Genomic DNA, 20,343 nt, shown 5'->3' on the forward strand with positions numbered 1-20,343 from the left:
CTCCATGAATTCACTTGGAGGACTAGCAGGTTTCTCTGTTTAAGGTGCCCTGGCAATAATGTACAAATAGATGAGCCCAATAATTCATTTATGCATTCAGTTATCTCTTGTGATGTAAAGATCCCTCTGGTGTGCAGGTTAGATGGATTAGCCATGGTAAATGTGCAGGATGCAGGGATAGGGAGGGCCTGGGTGGGATGCTCTTTTGGAGTTGGTGCAGGCTCGATGGACCGAATAGTCTCTTTCTGCATTGTAGGGATTCTATGTTTCCTTTGAGATGGCAGATAAAGGGCAACGGGATATAAATATGTTCATTTTCATTACTGACAGCAAACACATTAAAGCACGTATAACAGGAATGCATGAAAACACCCATTTGGGTCACAACTATTGAGCTACTGGGAGCAGTGTGATTGCTGGAGGTGGGGTGGTAGGGTAGGGTGGTTATATGTGCTATAACAGCACAATAGCAGCCTGATTTGGTCTGTACCAACACTGAAAATGACAACAGATTCTCCACGCGGAATGAGTTCACTTGCAGTGGAAGGTGCAGGTGTGCACCTACCCCCATCCTTGCAAAGAATGAATTCATTCACGATAGAAGACACAGGGGGCCCTATTTTACCATTTTAATTCTGAGTGCTGGGTGGACTTCAAACTGGGAGTGTTTCACATTCGACTTTTAGACCCGTTTTCTGACGCCCCCATACGAACTCTGCCTGAAAAAATCAGCGATTTTGAATTGCGCTGCAGAAGCCAGTGGGCGGGACTTAGCGCGCCTGAAACCCTGCTGCTCCGATCGGAACCTTCAACTGCACATGCGCGGTTTAAAAAAAAAAGTAGAGAAATGCTCCCCTCCACATCCCTCACGGGCCGGCTAATGCCTCCCCCTGGCCCCCACCCTCACAACATAACTGACCCCCTTATCGTCCCCGTTACTCAGATTGATTGCATGCAGAGTGGCAGCGGATCCCCCCTTCCCCCTCCCCCACTGATCACATGCAGAGTGGCAGCACACCACTCCTGCCCCTCCCTGCCCCCCACCAGAGCCATCTGACCCGCCTCCCTCCCCCTCCCCCCACCAGAGAGCCATCTGACCCTCTTCCCCCTCCCACCAGAGAGCCATCTGACCCTCTCCCCCCATTTTTGACCATTTGGTAAAGGAGGAATGGGTGCGGAGGTGGATCGCGCTACTCGCCTCAGGCCCGACTTTACCAAGTTTTCATGCCTGAAAACAGGTGCAACTTAATGGTAAAATTGCATCCAGGTTCTGCACCAATCTCCACCCTTCTGGAGATGCTATGTTCCTGTAGCTTGAGACCACTATAGAATGCACAGTGATTTCTGCATGCTTGTACTGTGGGTCATTTAAGTGTGGTCAGAACTTGTATACTTCTGTTACAGCGTTTAATTTTGATTAGGTTTTTTTTGAAGAATTTTATTTATACTTAACTGAAATACATGCTAAATATTTACAGAATAAGATTATTATTCGGACAGTCGCAAATGAGTGGAGACTCTCAATCTTTTTTTAAACATTGAATAATAATTCTATTGTATTAATTGACTAATAGCTCATTTTATTTTTTTCTTTGTATTCATCCTATAGGTGGAAGGAATGTTGGATGTTGCTGAAAGAGAACGTTTGGGAAATCCACGTCAACCAGAAAAGCCCCTAATAAGATTGAGAGTCAGTATTCTTTTTAATGACTTTGCGCTTTATAAAATGCACATTAGAATTGGCTGAAATTAAAGCTAATTTTGAAGAACTAAAATGCTAAAAGATATTTCTATCATGGGTAAAATGTCAGGAGTATATAACCTTTCGAGTGATGTCAAAAATATGTTAATTATTCTGTCTAAAACATAATGGGGGCAATCTTGAGCCCGCACTCTCCATCCACAGGAATGATGGCAGCGATTGCGATCTCCGATTTCCAGTGCCCCTCGACGGCAACTTTACCCTTGTGGGCATGAACCTGAATTTAATCTATTTAAATACAATTAAAGACCTCCCTCACCATATACTCCCCCGATGCATATTCTCAAACCTCACCCGAGAGTAATGTACCAGGAACAACCGTTATCAACTGCTTCACCTATAACCTTCTTTCCATCATAAGGCCAGGAGTGGGGATGTTCGCTGATGGGCATTGTTCAGCACTGTTCGTGACTCCTCGGATACTGAAGCAGTCCATGCCTAAATGCAGCAAGACCTGGACAATATCCAGTCTTGGGCTGACAGGTGACAAATAACATTCACGCCACACGAGTGCTAGGCAGTGGCCATCTCCAACAAGAGATGATCTAATCACCACCCCTTGAAATTCAGTGGCATTCCCATCGCTGAATCCCCCACTATTAAAATCCTGGGGGTACCATTGACTAGAAACTGAATTGGACTAGTCATATAAATACTGTGGCTACCAGAACAGATCAAAGACTAGGAATCCTGCGGCGAGTAACTCACCTCCTGACCCTCCCAAAACCTGTCCACCATCTACAAATATCACCAACTTCAATGATGGAGGAGCCCAGCACATCTGTACAAAAGATAAGGCTGAAGCATTTGCAACAATCTTCAGCCAGAAGTGCTGAGTGGGGTGATCCATCTCGGCCTTCCCCAGAGGTCCCCAGCATCAGAGATGTCAGTCTTCAACCAATTCAATTTACTCCATATGATATCAAGAAATGGCTGAAGGCACTGATTACTGCAAAGGCTATGAGCCCTGACAATTATTGGTGTATCTAAAAATATCCAGTGAGTGAAGATGCCAAGTACCAATTCTGTTTAAAATTTGTTTAATCAATTTATCACAAACTTAAGTATAAGTTGTACTGAGTTTTGCAATTCGTTGGTGTGCTTTAGGTGGATTACAGCGGGGGATTTGAACCTTTCAACACCCTTCGATTTAGCCAGAAGTTTGTAGAGCGAGTGGCCAACCCCAAGGATGTCATTCACTTCTTCCGGCATAGAGAACAAAAAGACAAAAAAGGTAGGTCTGGATTTTGTGGTCAGCAATTAATAGTTGTTAGATTTGCACTGCCCACAAACTTTCTATGGACTTTTGCACTGACTCGAGGCAAAACAGCACGTTGATACTACGGGGGGGATCTGGGACCTGTGTGAACAGGGCAAGCAACTATGTATCTGCTTCACCAATAGGATTGAAAAATCCTTCTGAGTTTAAACCAGGAAGTGTAGGGAGGGAAGTAGGGTGCTGGAAGGAATATATATTTTAATTTGGAGTCCCAATCAAGTGGACAGATTGATTACTTTTATTGATACCAGACCCTTTTGTTGAATCTTTTTAAAAAAAATGAATTCAAGTTCTTAAATTGCATTGCTGGGATTTTAATCCACAAACAGCTGAATAATCTTGCAACAGAACCACTCTGCTACCTTACCAATACTAGGATCAGTTTCCATCAACCATTATTTTTATAAACAAGAGTGCATGTCCTCCACCCCTCCCAAGCTCCAATAGTTTATTTTAACATTGACTTATGTAATATTTTTCTACTTCCAATAATCACTTGTGTTTTTAGGCATTTGCTCCAAGTCAGAAATTAGCAAATATCAGATTCCGCATAGCACTATTTAAGTTACTACAAAGTCTGAGGAAGAACAATTTACTACTGTACAAACATTAGCATTTCATAACTAACTGTCATGTAGCTAGTTCTTAAGTGAAACCTACTAGTTTCTTTCTAGCAAACCGGTAGTAATTTAAAGTCCTGGAGCTGTGTTTGTGCATTAAAAAAATTATTTAGAAACTTCAGCTTGATAGAAATAGCTACTTTTCTTTTGACTGCATTCCAAAAAATTCAAAACCTGAAGGAATAAAACTCCACACTTGTGTAAGTTAATTTTTGGTGCTGGATCGGTTAGTGATATTTTTGAAAGGGTACTTGCACTTAAATGATAAGCATTAGATTTCTGTTGCATGTTTACTGCGCAATTAATGAGGAAAACACAGCAAGTTCCAACAAAATGGGGAAGCAAAGGATAAGATATTGTATTTGCAAAGCTAACAGTGGAGTGGCGCAACTTGGGCAATGACATCAGTATATTGACATTTAATCACATATCTGTTCCTTGCCTGAAGCTGCTGCAACAGTTTCAATGGTCAGTGGCAGTCCAGGTATTTTGCAGGCCCAAGTTTTTGCAGCACTTGCAAAAAACAGAATTTTTCTTTTTTAAATGTACTGTACTATCCATCTAACTGTGCACTGCAGTCAAACTGGAGAAGATTGTGCTGAAAGTTGGTGATTGACGAGTCTTTTTCTTGTTTGATTTTGCGACAGATGATGCACAGATTAATTTTGAAAAAATTGCAAATAGATCTTCAGAAGGAATGACATTAAGAGTGGAGGATCTAGTCAAACAGTTTTTTGAGACGGCAGAAAAAGTAAGTTTGACAGTGTGCATCAGGTGTCTGTAAAAGGAAGTTTGAAAAAAGAAATTATATGAAATCAACCATTTCCCGGAGAGGTTCAGATTGTCTTTGATTCATTTTCTTTACCCTCCCCTTGGCTTTTTGAGTGAACAGGATCTGACGGAGAAGATGATTTTAAGCCATGCAAACTAGTGTCCTGTCCATTAAAGTTGATTTTGCAGGAATTTTGCATGAATGCTTATGGACCGGGCTTCACGAAGGAACATTAGTGTTTGATCAACAGCCTTCCAATTGAATCAAGATGATGCAGCAGAGGCATTGCTGGGATTGTGTCACTGATATGTAGTCCAGCTCTCATTGCAGTACAGGAGTCTGGTGCATTGGCTGCTCTGTTGTTTTACGGAGTTTTTTTAATCAAACAATCACTGCTGTAATTTGCTGAAGGCTGAACAGCTGTTGCAAATCTGGTGTTGGATTTCTTTGTCAATAGTAGTCTTTTGAGAGTGCAGTAGGAAAAATGCCCAACATATCCCAGAGTCTCTCCTTCAACAGATACGGGCAGGATGGTGGCACAGTGGTGAGCACTGCTGCCTCACAGTGCCAGTGACCTGGGTTCAATTCCCATCTTGGGTGATTGTGTGGAGCCTGCATATTTTTCCCGTGTCTGCATGGGTTTCCTCTGGATGCTCCAGTTTCCTCCCACAGCCTGAAAGACGTACATTTGCCATGCCAAGTTCTCCCTTAGTGTACGCGAACAGGCACCGGAGTGTGGCGACTAGGGGACTTTTCACAGTAACTTCATTGCAGTGTTAATGTAAGCCTACTTGTGACACTATAAATAAACTTACTTATTGGAGGTGGGATATTTGGCTGACCAGGTGTGAGTTGTATGAGCTTTGTTTTGGCCACGTTCAAGGATGGGTCGAATTTCTTCTTTGCAGAATTGAAGAATTTGAGAGCATTTTGCAAATCTGGTGCAGGGCAGCAATGACATTGCAGTGACCCACAACTCTGTATATCTATCGTGGTCAGATTAGTTTTGGCATAAAGATGACCAAAGCGTTATTGGTCTAAATGGGATTAAATACTGCTACCAGAGGGTGGTTTACCTTTGAAGTGAATAGTCACTCAAGTAGATTGTTACTAGTATGGGGTCTATCACACAGCCCTGCTTGATCCCAGTCTGGATTTTGAAGATGCCGGATTCCAGTCAAGGCAGCTGCAGTCATGTCATCATGAAGCAGTTGCAGAATTATGATGATGTTTCTTGGGCATTCAAATTGTAGGAGCACAATCCACAGAGTCTAGCGATTTACTGAGTCAGATGCTTTGATCAAATTGATAAATGCAATGAATAATTCCTTGTGGTGTCTTCTATTTTTCTTGGCTTTGCTTGGCAATGGACATCATGTCGGAGGCTCCTCTGGGAGGCCTAAAGTCATATCGTGTCTGGGAGGATTTCCATAGCCACAGGAAGTAGGTGATTCAGGAGAATACGTGCCAAGATTTTCCCTGCCGGGAAGTGGGGTGGGTGGGGGAAGTTTCCTCCCAAATTAGCAGGATGAGTGCATGTCTGAGTGAAAAGTCCTCCAGCTTTGAAGAACTCAGTTGCAACCACAAAGGGCTTTGCAAGCTTTGTTGTTTGTTGTTGTTTTTCACCTGCTGGATTTCTTGTTGCAGATCTCCCATCAACATTGGATTCCATCGCAGGGCACTAGGGGAGTATCAATTGCCACCATGGATTCACAGTTGGGGAGTTGTTCAAAATGTTCTTTCCAGCATTTACACATGGCATTGTCCTCTTTAAGAAGAAAAACAACATCTTGTGAATGTAGGAGATTTATTTATTTGACCTCTGACTGTAGATGGCCATGGCATGTTCAAAAAAGGTTTGCATGTCATTAACATACTGTTGGATTTCTGAGCTTTCTCATTCTACCACATCTTCTGGCTTTTTCTTTGGATGTCAGTCTTGAGTGATTGATATGCTGCCTTCTTGAGCTGCCCCCATGGGGCAGGCAATGCCCCATTGCCAGGCAATGCATGCTGCTCATTTTTGTTCCAGATGGTCACATATTTGAGCATTATTTTTGTTAAACCAATCTTGTGAGGACAGTGCTCAGACACAAAAGTCTGGGCACAGGAGTCTAGTACAGCTGACATTATTTCATCCCACTGTGCTGGGATTGAGTCGAAGGTGTAGAGATTTTCCACATTGTTAATGAGCTGCATTTGGAATTCCTTTCTTCGATTGGCCTGTTTTAGAGGTGAGACATTCCTCTTGGACTTTTGAACCTTGCAATATCTTGGTGCTAGTGAATATTCATCACCAATCAAAGAAGTTGATGACACATCTAGCAGGAATCAGTCATGGATCAAGTGATGTAGATTTCACTTAGATATTTAATTCGAATAATGTCATAATCCGGGAAGTGCCAATGCTAAGATCTAGGATGCCTGCAAGTGGTTTCATATTTTTCATTCTGGTTGAAGAGGAGTTTATTATAATGGGTCTATGTGGAAGAAGCCATTTGCAATGGTTTTTTCCATCCCATGTTTTCCAATGATGCTGCTCCAGACTTTGGAGTCCCAGCCAACCATAGCATTAAAGTCTCACAGAAGGATGATTTTCTTCTTTTTTTGCTATTGCAATGAAGACTTTATCCAGGTCCTAATATAACTTATTTTTTAACATCTTCTTCGGAGTCATGGATCAGTTTATAAAGTACTGGTAATGTTTCTGTATTGTTTATGGCTGAGCTGTAGGTGAAGTGTCATTAAGTCTTTCAGTTCTACAATTGGGGAGTTCTGGCAGTGCATCAAAGATCCTTATTTGGAGAGCAAAACTAATTCTGTGGACTCCAGAATCACTTTCCTTTCTAGTAAAAGATTTATCCCTTGCTTGTTCCTTTAGCTGTCCCTCCCCAGAGGTGGATCTCCGTGAGGGCAGCAATATTATTTTGGAGCCTTAATGGTTCACATGAAAAGATTGCAGTTTTTTCTGGATGATCTTTTACTTCACCCATGAGTGTTTTAACATTCCAAGTTGCAAAATTCAGAGTTTTCTTTCTTTGGCCACGCAGTGATCCTGCTGGGTGCAGTTCTCAGCCAGGAGAAAGTGGGACAGACTATGTTTAGGTCATCTTTTCAAGCGACCCGTTTCCCATTTGATGTCCAGCAACCTTTATGTATCTGGGGTACCCAGGGACACCGATGTTCTCAGCCCTGCCCCATTGCCAATCCTCCATCGCTACAAGACTTGGCAGATAGGTTCTGGTGGAAGCCTCCACCTGGCTTTGTTTAGCTTGGGGTGCAGTTTTTGACCAATTAATCTTAACAAATTGGAGGTTATTTTTCAGTAACATGTGAAACCATGATGACTGAAACCACCTTACAGTTCTTTGCAGGCAGAGAATTGTAAATCTTCCTTCACCTGTTCTGTTATTGAGGACATTTTGGACTGCACTTTGTCTGGCACCACCTTCTACCTTGCCGCCATGGGTAACTTCACCAAGAGCAAAGTCTCCTGGCAACATCGCTCAAGCGATTATCAGAATGCACAAACATTTTCACCACGTCAAGATGGTGATCCATCCTCACTACATGATACTACTGTTGCCAGTGTCTGCGCTTATAGCAGACACTGGCAACAGTGCTCTCTTATAGTTTTTTTTGAAGACTGGAGCCCTGGCGTGGGAGACCTAGGCTGTGTAACCTCAGGAAGAGATTTCTTGATGCTTCAGTTTGATGTCCCTGCTCCCTAATGCTTGTTGCTATTTCACCTAGCTAGTTAACTAGATCCTCGTAGATGGATATTTTTGAGCTGTTATTCAAATATGTGACACATCACAACAGAGTTTGAGGCTTGGACATAACTTCTCTTCTGAATGCACCTCTTATTCATGAGATTCCCCCTTATTTGGTAAAGAAAGGAAATTACTTTCAGATGGATTGATTCTTGCCTGCCATTTTGATAATGTTGCAACTAAATAATGGAGCTTTACAACAACTGTCTGCATCAAACCAACTTGTTTTGGAAGCTATTTCCCCATCTGCTGTGTCTATGCAGTGGTTGCATTGCTACCTCCTTGTGTACACTCATTGCTTTGATGGTGATTATGCTTGTCCTCAATTTTTCATTACTGCTGGTTTAGGTAACCTTTCCATTTACACGGAGAAACATCCCTGATGGGAATCTAGTTTGCAACCAAATATGCTTTTCCAAGATGTGTGCATGGTTCTACTGTTTTCAGGTGCATATTAACTGTAGTGACCTCTCCTTTGACACTTTAGCTCCCGTCATGTGTATGAGTTTTAGTTCCAGTATCCACACTGAGAGGTTATGGTGGCTATGAAAGTGAGTCAAATCTACCAGTATTACAGAACTTTCAAGGAACCTGTGGCTTCACCTACATTGGCCACCATTGGGCATTGTGTGACAGTTTATCAAGGTGAAGTTAGCACTGACTGCCTCAGCCACTTCAGAGTACCATCCTCAGTACTTCTCTCTAGCTTCCAGGAGATGGACCATCCTTTCTTATTTCTGTGAATAGTAAGACTACTGATGCATCAAAGTGTTTGCTGCTGAACCCTTTCCTTCAATCACTGTCCAGGATTTCACCTCCTATCGGGGTGTTTCCAGCATTTCACAAAGCATACGACCCTTTAGTTGTCATGTGCACAACAGTATTTCCCTTTGTCCCAACTCTGATCCTATCAGTAGCGATGCTGCTCCAAACCTGTCCTGTGTAAGTAAATGTTTCGTTTCCACCAAGAAAAAGCAGCAGCCTTCCAGCAGGGGCAGATGGATGGTAGTCACACCCCATTCTGTGACATTTTCAGTAGGTTACTGGAAATCCAACCCAAGGTTTCTTTATAAATTTATAGATTTTTATGTTTATAGATTGAAGACACTAAGACGTTGCTTTTCCTCTATAGAGTGTCCGGTTATCACTGTTGACTGAAAGAGGGATGGGGGAAGCTGTTCAAGAGTTTGTTGACAAGGAAGAAAAAGATGCTATTGATGAGTTGGTAAAATTTCAACTGGAAAAGACACAGCGGTTTTTGAAAGAGCGGCAAATTGATGCCACTGAAGACAAAATTGATGAAGAAGTAAGTAATCTTAAAGCTTTACAACAAATATCTGCAATGTGAAATACTAGCTTTCATTATTTAATAGCAACAATTTTAACTTAATATTCCAAGGGACTTCAAAAATGAGCAATCAAAATGAAATAAAATGTTACCACAGTCCCAGAGGACCATATGCTGCTCTCCCCTTTGAGAGAGAGCAGACTGGTGGTGATTTAACCTGAGGGTCACCACACCTCAGACATTTGGCAAAGTTGAGAATGCCGGTGTTCACTCAGTACAAGAATTGTAGCTGCACTGTTGGCATTGCTCCGTATCAGTAACCAGCCGTCCCGCCAACTGAACTAACCAACTCCCACAATCAAAATAAATCAATACCGAACCATAGGAGATAGTGTTAAGGACCGCACTGATGTTAAACGCAAGGGTATCCCAAAACCCATGAAGAGTAACTTGGAACACCAGTTTTTAGTGGTGTGTATTTTCAATATTATACTGAGAAAAGATATGCAAACCAGGCAGCAATAATCCAGATTAATTGTGATCAATTAATAAAGAATATTATTAATTTAGAATAAAAACACACAAGGAGTATAATGCACTACAACACTACTTTACACTGATAGTTGTACACACGCAGTTTTGTATGAAGTTACCCCTTTGTTCCCAACTACCTGTTGTTTCCTGAACTCTTGAGAGGCCCCTTGTTTCCAAACAGCATCCAATATTATATAATTCAATGAAATAAATCCAGCATGTGGTTATTTGCCCACATTTGGGAAAACCATCTTCAGTTTCTGTGAAGGTAAAATCTTTGTTTGTGTTTAGGATTTTAAGTGGCTACCGTTTTTGCAATAACTAGTTTTGGGGAGACTGTGTTTCTGCAGCTGGGTGTGGCAGTGATGGATGCCGCTGCTACTGTGTGCCTTTCTACAGCTATTGTGCTATGGATATATCATTCTTTTCCTTTGATGTTACCTACCCTGAGGACCTGGCTTTTAGCATATAAGTATCATTTCTCCACTTTGCATTTACCTCTTCTATAGCCCATTTGTTTTCCTCTAGTCACATAGGTAAACATTTGCTTTTCCCACCAGTGTGCTAATTCGCATATCAAAATCCCTTCAGTTAGCTGCCCTTGTCAACTCCATTTTTTTAATCTTAATTTTTCCCCAATTCTTGACAATATTAGCAGGTGTAAGCAGAAACTTGGTCAAAGAAATCAGTTTTAAAGAGGGCCTTAAACAAGGTAAGGGTCATGAGGAGGCCTGAAGGATTTCGGGATAGAATCCCAGAATGTGGAACTTGTGCAACGGAAAGCAGTATTGTTAGAATGGGATAAACAGGGATGGTGGGTAGAGGTGCACACAAGGAAAGAAGAGCTTTAAAGCAGATTTTAGTAGGACTGGAGGAGGTTACAAAGCTTAAAATGGTGAAGTATGAAATTATTTTAAATGTGAGAATGATCATTTTAAGATATTGGAGGCCAGAAGCCAACGTAGGTTAGTAAGAAAGTGGTTACCTTGTTTTAAAAAAAAATTCATTCATAAATGTAAATGTCACTGACAAGTCCAGAATCTATTGCTATCAGAGCTGATCGTGAGCTGTCTTCTTGAACCACTGCAGTCCATGTGGTGAGCATGGTGCTGTTAAGGGAGTTCCAGGTTTTTTGACCCAGTGACAGCGAAAGAACTATGATATAGTTCCAAGTCAGGATGATGTGTTGCTTGGAAGGGAACTTGCAGGTGGTGGTGTTCCTATGCTTCTGCTGCTGCTCTTGTCCTTCTAGGTGGTAGCGGTCGTGAGTTTGGAAGTTGCTGTCTAAGAAGCCACAATGAGTTGCTGCAGTTGTAGATGGTACATACTGCTGCCAGTATGTGGTGATGGAATGAATGTTTAAAGTGGTGAATGGGGTGCCATTCAAGCAGCATGTTTGTCCTTGATGGTGTCAGTTTAGTGTTGTTGAGCTGCGCTCATCTAGGCAAGTGGAAAGTGTTCCATCACAATCCTGACTTGTGCCTTGTAGATAATAGACAAGCTTTGGGGTGTCAGCGATGAGTTATTTGCCACAGAATTCCTAGCTTCCAATCCACTCTTGCAACAATAGTATTTATATGGCTGGTTCATTTAGATGTTAGTCAGTTGTAACCCCCAGAATACTGATGGGGGATTTGACATTTGGTAATATCATTGAATTGCAAAGTGAGATGATTAGATTCTCACTTGTTGGAGAAGGTCATTGCCCAGCACTTGTCAATATTAAATGTCAGTTATCAGCCCCCAAGCCTGAATGTTGTTCAGATCTTGCTGTGTTTGGACATGGACGCTGTAGTGTCTGAGGAATTGCATTCATACTTACAGAGGGGTGTTTATTGGTGAAGCTTTACGTAAGATGGCTAAGCCAAAGACTCTACCCTGAGGAACTCTTGCAGCAACGTCCTGGAGCTTTGAACACCGGCCCCCAAGAACAGCAACTACCTCCCTTTGTGCAAGGTAATATTCAAAACAGTGAAGGGGTTTCTCCCTGATTCCCATTGACTTCAGTTTTGCTTGGCCTCCTTGATGCCATACTCAGTCAAATGCTGCCTAGCTGTCACAGGAAGTCAGTCTTAATTGTTCTTGAGCTCAGCTCTTGCCCATGTTTGGTTGAAGGCTGTAATGAGATCTGGAGCTGAGTCTGCTTGGTGGAACCCAAACTGAGTGTTAGTGATTGGTTATTGCTGAGTATCACTTTCTCACACCGTCCGCAACACTTTCCATCACTTTGTTGATGACTGAGAATAGATTGCTGGGGCTGGAAATTGCTGGATAGGATTTGTCCAGCATTTTGTGGACAGGACATATCCTGGGCAATTTTCTAGATTTTGGGTAGGTGACATATTGGAGCTGTATTGGGATACTCGGCTGTGTGTGCGGCTGGTTCTGGAACACAAGTCTTCACTACCACAACCAGAGTGTTGTCACAGCCTGTATCTTTTGATGTACCCAGTGCCTTCGGCCATTTCTTAATATCTTGTGGAGTGAATTGAATTGTTTGCAGATTGGCATCTGTGATGCTATAATCTCAGGAGAAGGCTGAGTGAGATCATCCTTTTTTGGCACTTTTGGCTGTTAGCAAATGCTTTGCCTTTTGCACTGACGTGCCAGGCTCCCCATCATTAAAGATGGGGATATCTGTGGAGTCGTCTTCTCTGGCTAGTTGTTTTCCACTCCACTTACAACTGAACATGGCAGGAATACAGAACTTTGATTTAATTATTTTGCTGTATCTACTTCAGTGTGGTAACTTGTGCAGCTAGGATAGAAATAGAATAGTTATGAATGAGCTAAAATTTATGGAGGGTGAGGAACACAGGGCTGGCCAGGAGAAAATTGGAATAGGCATTTCTGTTGCAAATAGACATGAGTAGGAGTGGAGGTGACCGAGTTACAGAAATGGGACTACGTGATCTGAATTTTGGACTTGCAGAATCAGAAGTTCAGCTTGGGGTCAAATAGAATGTCATGGTTACAGGAAGTTTGTATCTGCACTGGATGGTGGCTTGAAAGGGTTTGGAATTGGTGGCAATAACACAAGAGTTGTAGTTTCTGATGTCTTCCATCTCTAAATTGAGAAAATTGTGGCTTATCTGTTACGATACCCATAGCGGCTAATAACATTTTGAAAGGAATCCCTGCAATGTCAATGGAAGGAAAACCGATGGACAAGATTTGACATTTTAAAACTTATACTACCAGTGCAAATGTGGGACCATGTGCAATCTCAGTCTTTTCAACTCATCCTCCAGTTTGTGGGACTCTTGTTTCCCAATCAGTCGTTTCAGCTTTTATGTCACATTCACCAGCAGCTGAATTCCATCCCAAGAACCTGGATGCAGTTAACACCAACAAGACCTGATTGCACAGCTGTCTAGGGTTCATTTTTAACCAACCAACCAATGCACATGGCTCACAATCTTTTTCTCTCTTATGCTCAGCTCACTCACACGTTGCCTCACTAAAACCTCTGGAGTTGTGTTTTCTTCCTCCTGCCAAACTGGAAACTAGTTTACTTGCAGAGAGCTCTGCATGCTTCCTTCACACAAATTCTGTGTTCTAAACTGCCTATCACAAGATAGGCTAGAACCTGACACCACTGCAATTAGCTTTCTATCTACTTTTTGCTTCAACTTTCATCCCCATAGCAACCCATAGTCACATGGGCATTTCTTGAAACCTAATTATGTCCTAACCAGGAAACCATTTATCTCCCTCTCAAAATACCCCCTAATTTCACTGTGGTCTTAAAGGGGGCATCATACAAAAGGAAAATACAGGCTTTTCTCAAAATACGTGGCCACATACATTCAAAACTGGATGTGGACAAATAGTCTGATAACACAGGTAGTAGAGGAATTAAGAGATGGCAGAGAGTGAAAGCGTAGCTGTTTTCAACGTTCAAGTGGAACCTGGGAAAATGTACAGGTGTACACTGTACAAAAGGAAAATGCGAGGTTGATCACTTTGTTGGAAGAGTAAAAAGCAATCTATTTGAAATGAAAGAGACTACAGATTGTTGAGGCACGAAAGGGTACAAGTGTCAACATTCATGATTCACAAATGGTTGGCATGCAGATGCAACAAATAATTAGGAACGCAAATGCATTGTTGGCCTTTATTGCAAGACGGATGAGGTTTAAAGGTAGGAAATTTTGCTACAACTCTACTGGATGTTGGTGAGACCACAACTGGAGTGCTGTGTGCAGTTTTGGTCTCCCTATTTAAGGATGAATATACTAGAGTTAGAAGCAATTTTGAGAAGGTTGATTTGTTATGCATACACAAAATCTGTTTTTTAAAAAATGAACTGCATGTGTAAATTATGTAGGGTTAAAAAATCATTTGTACGTCATCACTTCAAGTGGCGCTACCCAGATTCCTGGATGACGGAATGCACCACATGTTGCACTGGTAAAGAACCACATGGTGTTTCCCATTGATATCATTGAGGAAACCTGTGTGGCCCGCGCGCAGTGCTTCTTTGCCCCAGAGGAGTAGGTGTAGTCTGCGCACCTGTTCCTTGTTGCACAAGAACACATCTTTCCTTCATATTCACTGAATTTTGGCTCAGAAATTTTGTCCAAATCTGTAGGATTCTGTGGTAAAGTTAATTGTTTGCAGCATGATAATTGAGATGATCATTTGAAATAAAAGAAACTTCAGAAAACTCGTATTTAAAAATTGACTCTGATTACCACTTGTCTTCTGTACTGACAAGAGAATCATCATGCTGTCTTTTTATGCCTAGGGTGTGGTCTCGGTTCATTTTTGGGATATTTCACAAAGACTAGTCATCTCTGATCTTTTTCAGGTTCGCCATTTTCGTGAAACCCGGAAAAAAAACATAGCTGAAGAAGATGAAGAAGTTCAAGAGGTAAGTTGCTTCCTGTCTAATAATTATTTATTAACCTTAACTAAATAACATAGCTGTGCCTCAGCCTTTTCCACACTGGACCAGCAGTGTAATGCCACTCACAGGAGTGTTTTTGATCTTTGCAAGCTGCACCATGGTACCAGATTTTGAGAGTGGTGTTCTAACACTGCCCTGTCTTTTTGGTGCAAATTTGACCTCTACAAACCCAAAATCTCCTCCAGTAATTAAATGTAAATATGTGTCTAAGTAATTCCATACTGAGTGTCCCATATTCCTTGAATATTTTCAGACTGGCATTTATAATGTTTTCCATACACATCTGCTTGCGTATGTAATGACATTCCAGATTTCAACGAAACTGGTGTGATGATGCCTATGTGTTTTGTAACTTGATTCAGTACTTCTCTCTTGCCCTTACCCTCCTAAAGGTGTTAACCCATGTTGTTTATGGTTCCACAGGGAACAGCAACACTCTGGTACTTTGTCCAAAAGGCCATTCTTCACATGTGAACTTGGGACAGTGAACTATTCACTCAACAGCATTATAGCTGGCTCTAATCCTGTCTTCACTTGAATTGCAAACAAACCAGAATTAGTCACAGGATGATGATCAGGATTAGAAATAGGTTCATTTGTATTCTTAGCACAAAGAATACTGAGGCCAATTTCAATGCTCCAGTTGCTGCACCAGCTGATCAGTTAACTTGTCACAAACCTGGAATCAAAACCTGAAATCTGCTTATCTATGTGATTTAGTACTAAGCCCCAACCTCTTGCAGTAAGTCCAACCCTCTCTACTGCAATTTGGTTCTGTAAATTGCGAGCTGGAGGGGTTGGTTAACTGTTGCAGATCCTCTCTTTTTTTTTTAGTCTTGGAGAATTTGTCATCCAGTCTAATAAGCCAAAGGGTTCTAAAGGTTAAGAATGTAAAATAACCACATCATTAGTGCTCGCAATTGATTTCAATTTAATTTGTAACAGATTCTTAGGCTATTGTTTTATTGGGAACAAGATATTGGACTTTAACTACTGAGACTGGGTTGAACATGCTAAATTGGTCTATAATATAAAAGGGCATGATGTGGAGATGCTGGCGTTGGACTGGAGTAAACACAGTAAGAAGTCTCACAACACCAGGTTAAAGTCCAACAGGTTTATTTGGTAGCACAAGCTTTTGGAGTGTTACTGCTTCTTCAGGTGAAGAAGGAGCAACACTCTGAAAGCTTGTGCTACCAAATAAACCTGTTGGACCTTAACCTGGTGTTGTGAGACTTCTTGCTGTATAAAAGGGCCACATTCACGATCTTCCATCTTAAAATATCTTGTTTTACATCTTTTTTGTATTGTCCATGGAATGTGGGTGTCACTGACAAGGCCAGCATTTGTTGCCCATCCCTAATTGCCCTTGAGAAGGTGGTGAAGAGCTGCCTTCTTGAACCACTGCAGTCCCTGTTGTGTAGGTACACCCACAGTGCTGTTAGGGAGGAATTTCGAGGATTTGAATTGAGTGCTACTGAAGGAATGACAATATATTTCCAGGTCAGGATGGTGTGTGACTTTGGGGGAACCTTCTAGGTGATGGTGTTCCTGTGCATCTGTTGCCCTTGCTCCTCTAGGTGTTCGAATGTTGCTATCAAAGGAACCTTGATGAGTAGCAAAAAGATTCAAAACGGCAAGGAGTTGTAATATTAGCCTCTGAATTTTCATGCGTGCTCCTGACTTTAATTACCCAATCTGGCTTCACAAGTGATATAGTGGCCAATATTTCTCAGATTTTAAAAATTTCCTCAATGCTTTAATACGGTGGAAGCATGCTTGTGTGGAGAGGTACCACCACTCCTTGCATATTAGCTAGAGTACAGAGTGTGTGTCTGTAAATTTGCTGTGGGGAATTGTCAAATTGATATGGATAATTTTGACTTAATATTATTGTGAGCATTTCTCTAATGGGCAGTTTTTATCTCCATTAAATGAAAGGCGATGAGTAGAGCCAGGGCGCATAAAACTGAAGGAAAAGACGTTTCCTCATTGATTAGTGATGACGACCTGGTTATTTCTGAAGAAAAAGCTGCAGACTCTGATGAAAGCAGTGCCTCTGTAACTATCAGAGGGCGAGGCAGAGGTCGTGGAAGGGGCAGCAGTAGAGGCCAGAGCTCTTCCACAGGAAGAGGAGGATCCAGAAGAGGAAGCAGTAAGAATTGTTTATATTTATACAAATATATAAAACTAATGGGCAGGAAAAGATCAACTGGTCCATCAAGGCCGCCCCAGTCCAAGACAGGTGGACCATTTATGGCTAAATATATTTTCCTTCTACAGACGCCTCCTTGCAACCACCCTCTCAGCATGTAATCTTCTGAGGAACAAAAATAAAATTCGGGCCAATAAAAGGAAAATTATTCTGAAAGATTTCTCCCTGACTCCTTCAGATCATTAAAATTAGGCCATGAGATCACTTGGGCCTTCGCCTTCAAAATTATCTGATTTCTGCATCAGCAAACAGTCAAGCTCCATCTTCAAGACACATAGAGATTTGGCACTAAACACACCAGCTGGCAATGTATTCCACTGGCACACAATTCTCTGGGGAAAAGAAGAACTGCCTGTTATCCAGTCTATCCTACTCATACATACAATCTGTTAAAATGCTACAATCAGTAGCAACATTATCAAGCTCTTTAACTAAATTCTAGACCTTGTAGCAGGGCACCTCTAAGACTTTGTTGCTTTAAAGTAAATAGATCAAGATCCTTGAGCCTATCTTGAGAACAGACACACATGAAATTACAATTATCTATGGCTGTTTGCCATTGTGTGGCCTACTTCCCAGCACATCTAAATCTTTTTGCATTTGATTGCACTTCAATTTTACTGTTTTAATACTTGCACAGATTTTGGTGTCATCGAAAGATCGCTCACCGTACTCTCAACACCGTAAAGCATATTAAAGACTGTGGAGAATACTGCTGATTTAAACATCATCTACAGGAGTGCAGACTGATCCAAAATTGTCATCTAGCAGCTCTGCCTAAGCTAAAGAATTAGTTTGAATTTGTCCTTTAATGAACCTATACAATTCATTAAAGGACAATGAACCTATACAGTTCATTAATGGACTTCTGACATAGCTAGAAAAGGTTTTGTTATTCCTGCCCCAATTAACCACCATCTTCTGTTCCAGAGATTTCTTATCTTATGTAACTGCTTTTATGGGTGGGATTTTCCAGCCGTGTGCAACCCAAGACTAGAAATTCCCACCTGAGGTCACATACCTTTCAATGGTCTGCAATTTTTCTGTCCGATCTGCTACAATTCCCGAGCTGGGCAGGACGGAACAGTTCCTCCCTATGTCGCTTCTAAAACTACGAAGAACATAGTCCTTAAAATATTAGATTTAAAACAATTGTATTACATTGTGAGTGATTGTTCCACCTGTGGTGGATTCCTTAGCCTGTGTAACTGCCCGTCACCCAAAATGTTCCTCTCCATTGGGTGGGTTTGATTTTGGGGACTATTTGGGCTGCACTGTTGAAGTAGTCACTATGTTATTATTCTGCATAATGAATGGCAATAGATAGCTTTGATTGTATAAATGGATAATTTTTTTTTGGGGGGGGGGGGGGGAGCGATTTCTCCGATCTCATTGCCTGGAGATTAGTGTGCAAGCCTAAAAATCTGTTTTGTGCCCGGCCATCACCACAAGATTCAGCCATTAGGAGGCATGGTTTCCAGCAGTTCCAAACCCCCAACCCTTGTCTAAATTCCCTAACAGGACAGAGACCTCCCCCACATGCACTCATCACGAGGGTTGCATTTACATCATCCAAGGGTGATGGGCCTGGGGGGACTGACAAGCGAGTGGCTTGTCCAGGCAGGAGGATGATGAACTCTTGCTGTGATCCACGCTTGCAGTGTCGGCCTGGGTGCCATGCAATGCCGGCACCATCCTCTACATCTGAAGGCTGTTGGACTCCTCCAAACTGCCTCTGGAATGTCTCTTTAACACCCCCTCATGCAGTCTCTGGCTCTGCTGCATTCCCAGCAGCTCTGTGGGAATCTTCCAGCGGCCCGGCATTTGGCTGAGGCGCAGCTGTGTCCTTGGATTGGGCAGGAGGAGGCTTGCCCAATCCCTTGGACATTCCCGCCTTTACCCAATATGCATCAGTAGCTGTGTGGTGCTCACCAGAAAGTGACCCCGAAGCCTCTCTGCCAATTGTACCCATCAAGGTGTGTGTCTCTGTGTGGGTGATGCCTATGACGCCTGGTTGGTGTGGGGGGTACACATGGGTAAGTGCTAGGGAGGGACAAGTATCTAGGCAATTCAACAGTTACTTGAGAAAGGTCTAAATGGATCAAAGTCTTTTGGATTCTTACTTCTGTGGCGCACCCCGACATCACAGTTGCTCACCGCCCTCAGGGGTGGCTCTCCTGTAAGCTCCATTGCTCGTTCCTCAAAGGAAGTCAGGAGCCGCAGTTTGGGGGTTCTGCTGCCAGTCTTCTCTTGTTCCCTTTGGTTGTGGGCCATTTTCTCCTGTGGAGACAGAAGGGAATTTCCATGCCTTGCCAGGCATGGGGTCTGACTGGGGTGCCAGAGGGATTTGAGGACGGTGCTGAGGGATCGGGTGCTAGACTGCCATGGGCCATCAGTGAGTGGGTCAAGGTCGACATTCCAGGTGCGACAGATGGGACTGCTGCAAGAGGACAGGGCAGATGGACACTCAACCTTGCAGCCGGAATGAGGTCAGTCATCTTCTTTCTGCATTGGGCCTTGATCTTGCTGTGGGCACTGATTGCTGCAGCCACCGCCTCCCAGGCCAAGCTGGAGTCCTTGCTCCTGGGATGTCTTCTGTCCGGGGTACAGGATGGCTTGCCTCTCCCCCATGGTGTTTAGCAGTCGTCACAGCTCTCCCTCCATGAACCGTGGAGCTGGTCTCCTAGGTGTCATGTTCCTGGCGTGACTGGCTGTGAGTACAGCGGGAGCATTTAAAAGCAGCTTCCCCTTGTTAATAGTACACAGCTGTGGCCACCTCGGGCGAGTCACGCCCATAGAAACTCCATATTCATGTGATGGCTCTTAACTGTCGGTTGATCGCAGTGTGGAGTATGTCGATAAGACCGGTGTGATTCATTCCCATCATTCTCGTCATTATGACACTTTGAAATTTTTGGCAGAATTCCACCCTGTTTCTTTCCTAATGTGGGTGAATTTCCATAGAGTCCCTCCTGTTTATCCATTGTAATTTTGACAAAAATGTTACAAAATTCTCAGATTAATGCTCTTCTAATAAAGTTACTGCGGGCAGAAAACCACATTCCCTGTCCCCACCACAAAACTTTGAATCTTGCTGTCAGTAATATAGATTGCAGCATATAAATCAATCCAGCATACGAGGCAACCCAGAGTCTTCCTCAATTTTTCATCTTGGAACTGCATGTCCT

The 20,343-nt window shown here is 42.5% G+C and overlaps 1 protein-coding gene across 2 annotated transcripts in view; it reads left to right on the plus strand.

The window, feature by feature from the left end:
- mre11a (MRE11 homolog A, double strand break repair nuclease) overlaps window positions 1-20,343 on the plus strand; it is a 67,919-nt gene that overhangs the window by 32,693 nt on the left and 14,883 nt on the right. For both annotated transcript variants that reach the window (XM_078221795.1, XM_078221796.1), the window contains exons 10-15: window positions 1,610-1,690; window positions 2,870-2,996; window positions 4,309-4,412; window positions 9,339-9,512; window positions 14,842-14,904; window positions 16,882-17,095. In XM_078221795.1, coding sequence (XP_078077921.1) covers window positions 1,610-1,690; window positions 2,870-2,996; window positions 4,309-4,412; window positions 9,339-9,512; window positions 14,842-14,904; window positions 16,882-17,095 — 763 coding nt within the window. The remainder of the gene's footprint in view (window positions 1-1,609; window positions 1,691-2,869; window positions 2,997-4,308; window positions 4,413-9,338; window positions 9,513-14,841; window positions 14,905-16,881; window positions 17,096-20,343) is intronic.

The sequence above is a fragment of the Mustelus asterias genome, chromosome 10, assembly GCF_964213995.1.
Source record: "Mustelus asterias chromosome 10, sMusAst1.hap1.1, whole genome shotgun sequence".
NCBI lineage: Eukaryota > Metazoa > Chordata > Chondrichthyes > Carcharhiniformes > Triakidae > Mustelus > Mustelus asterias.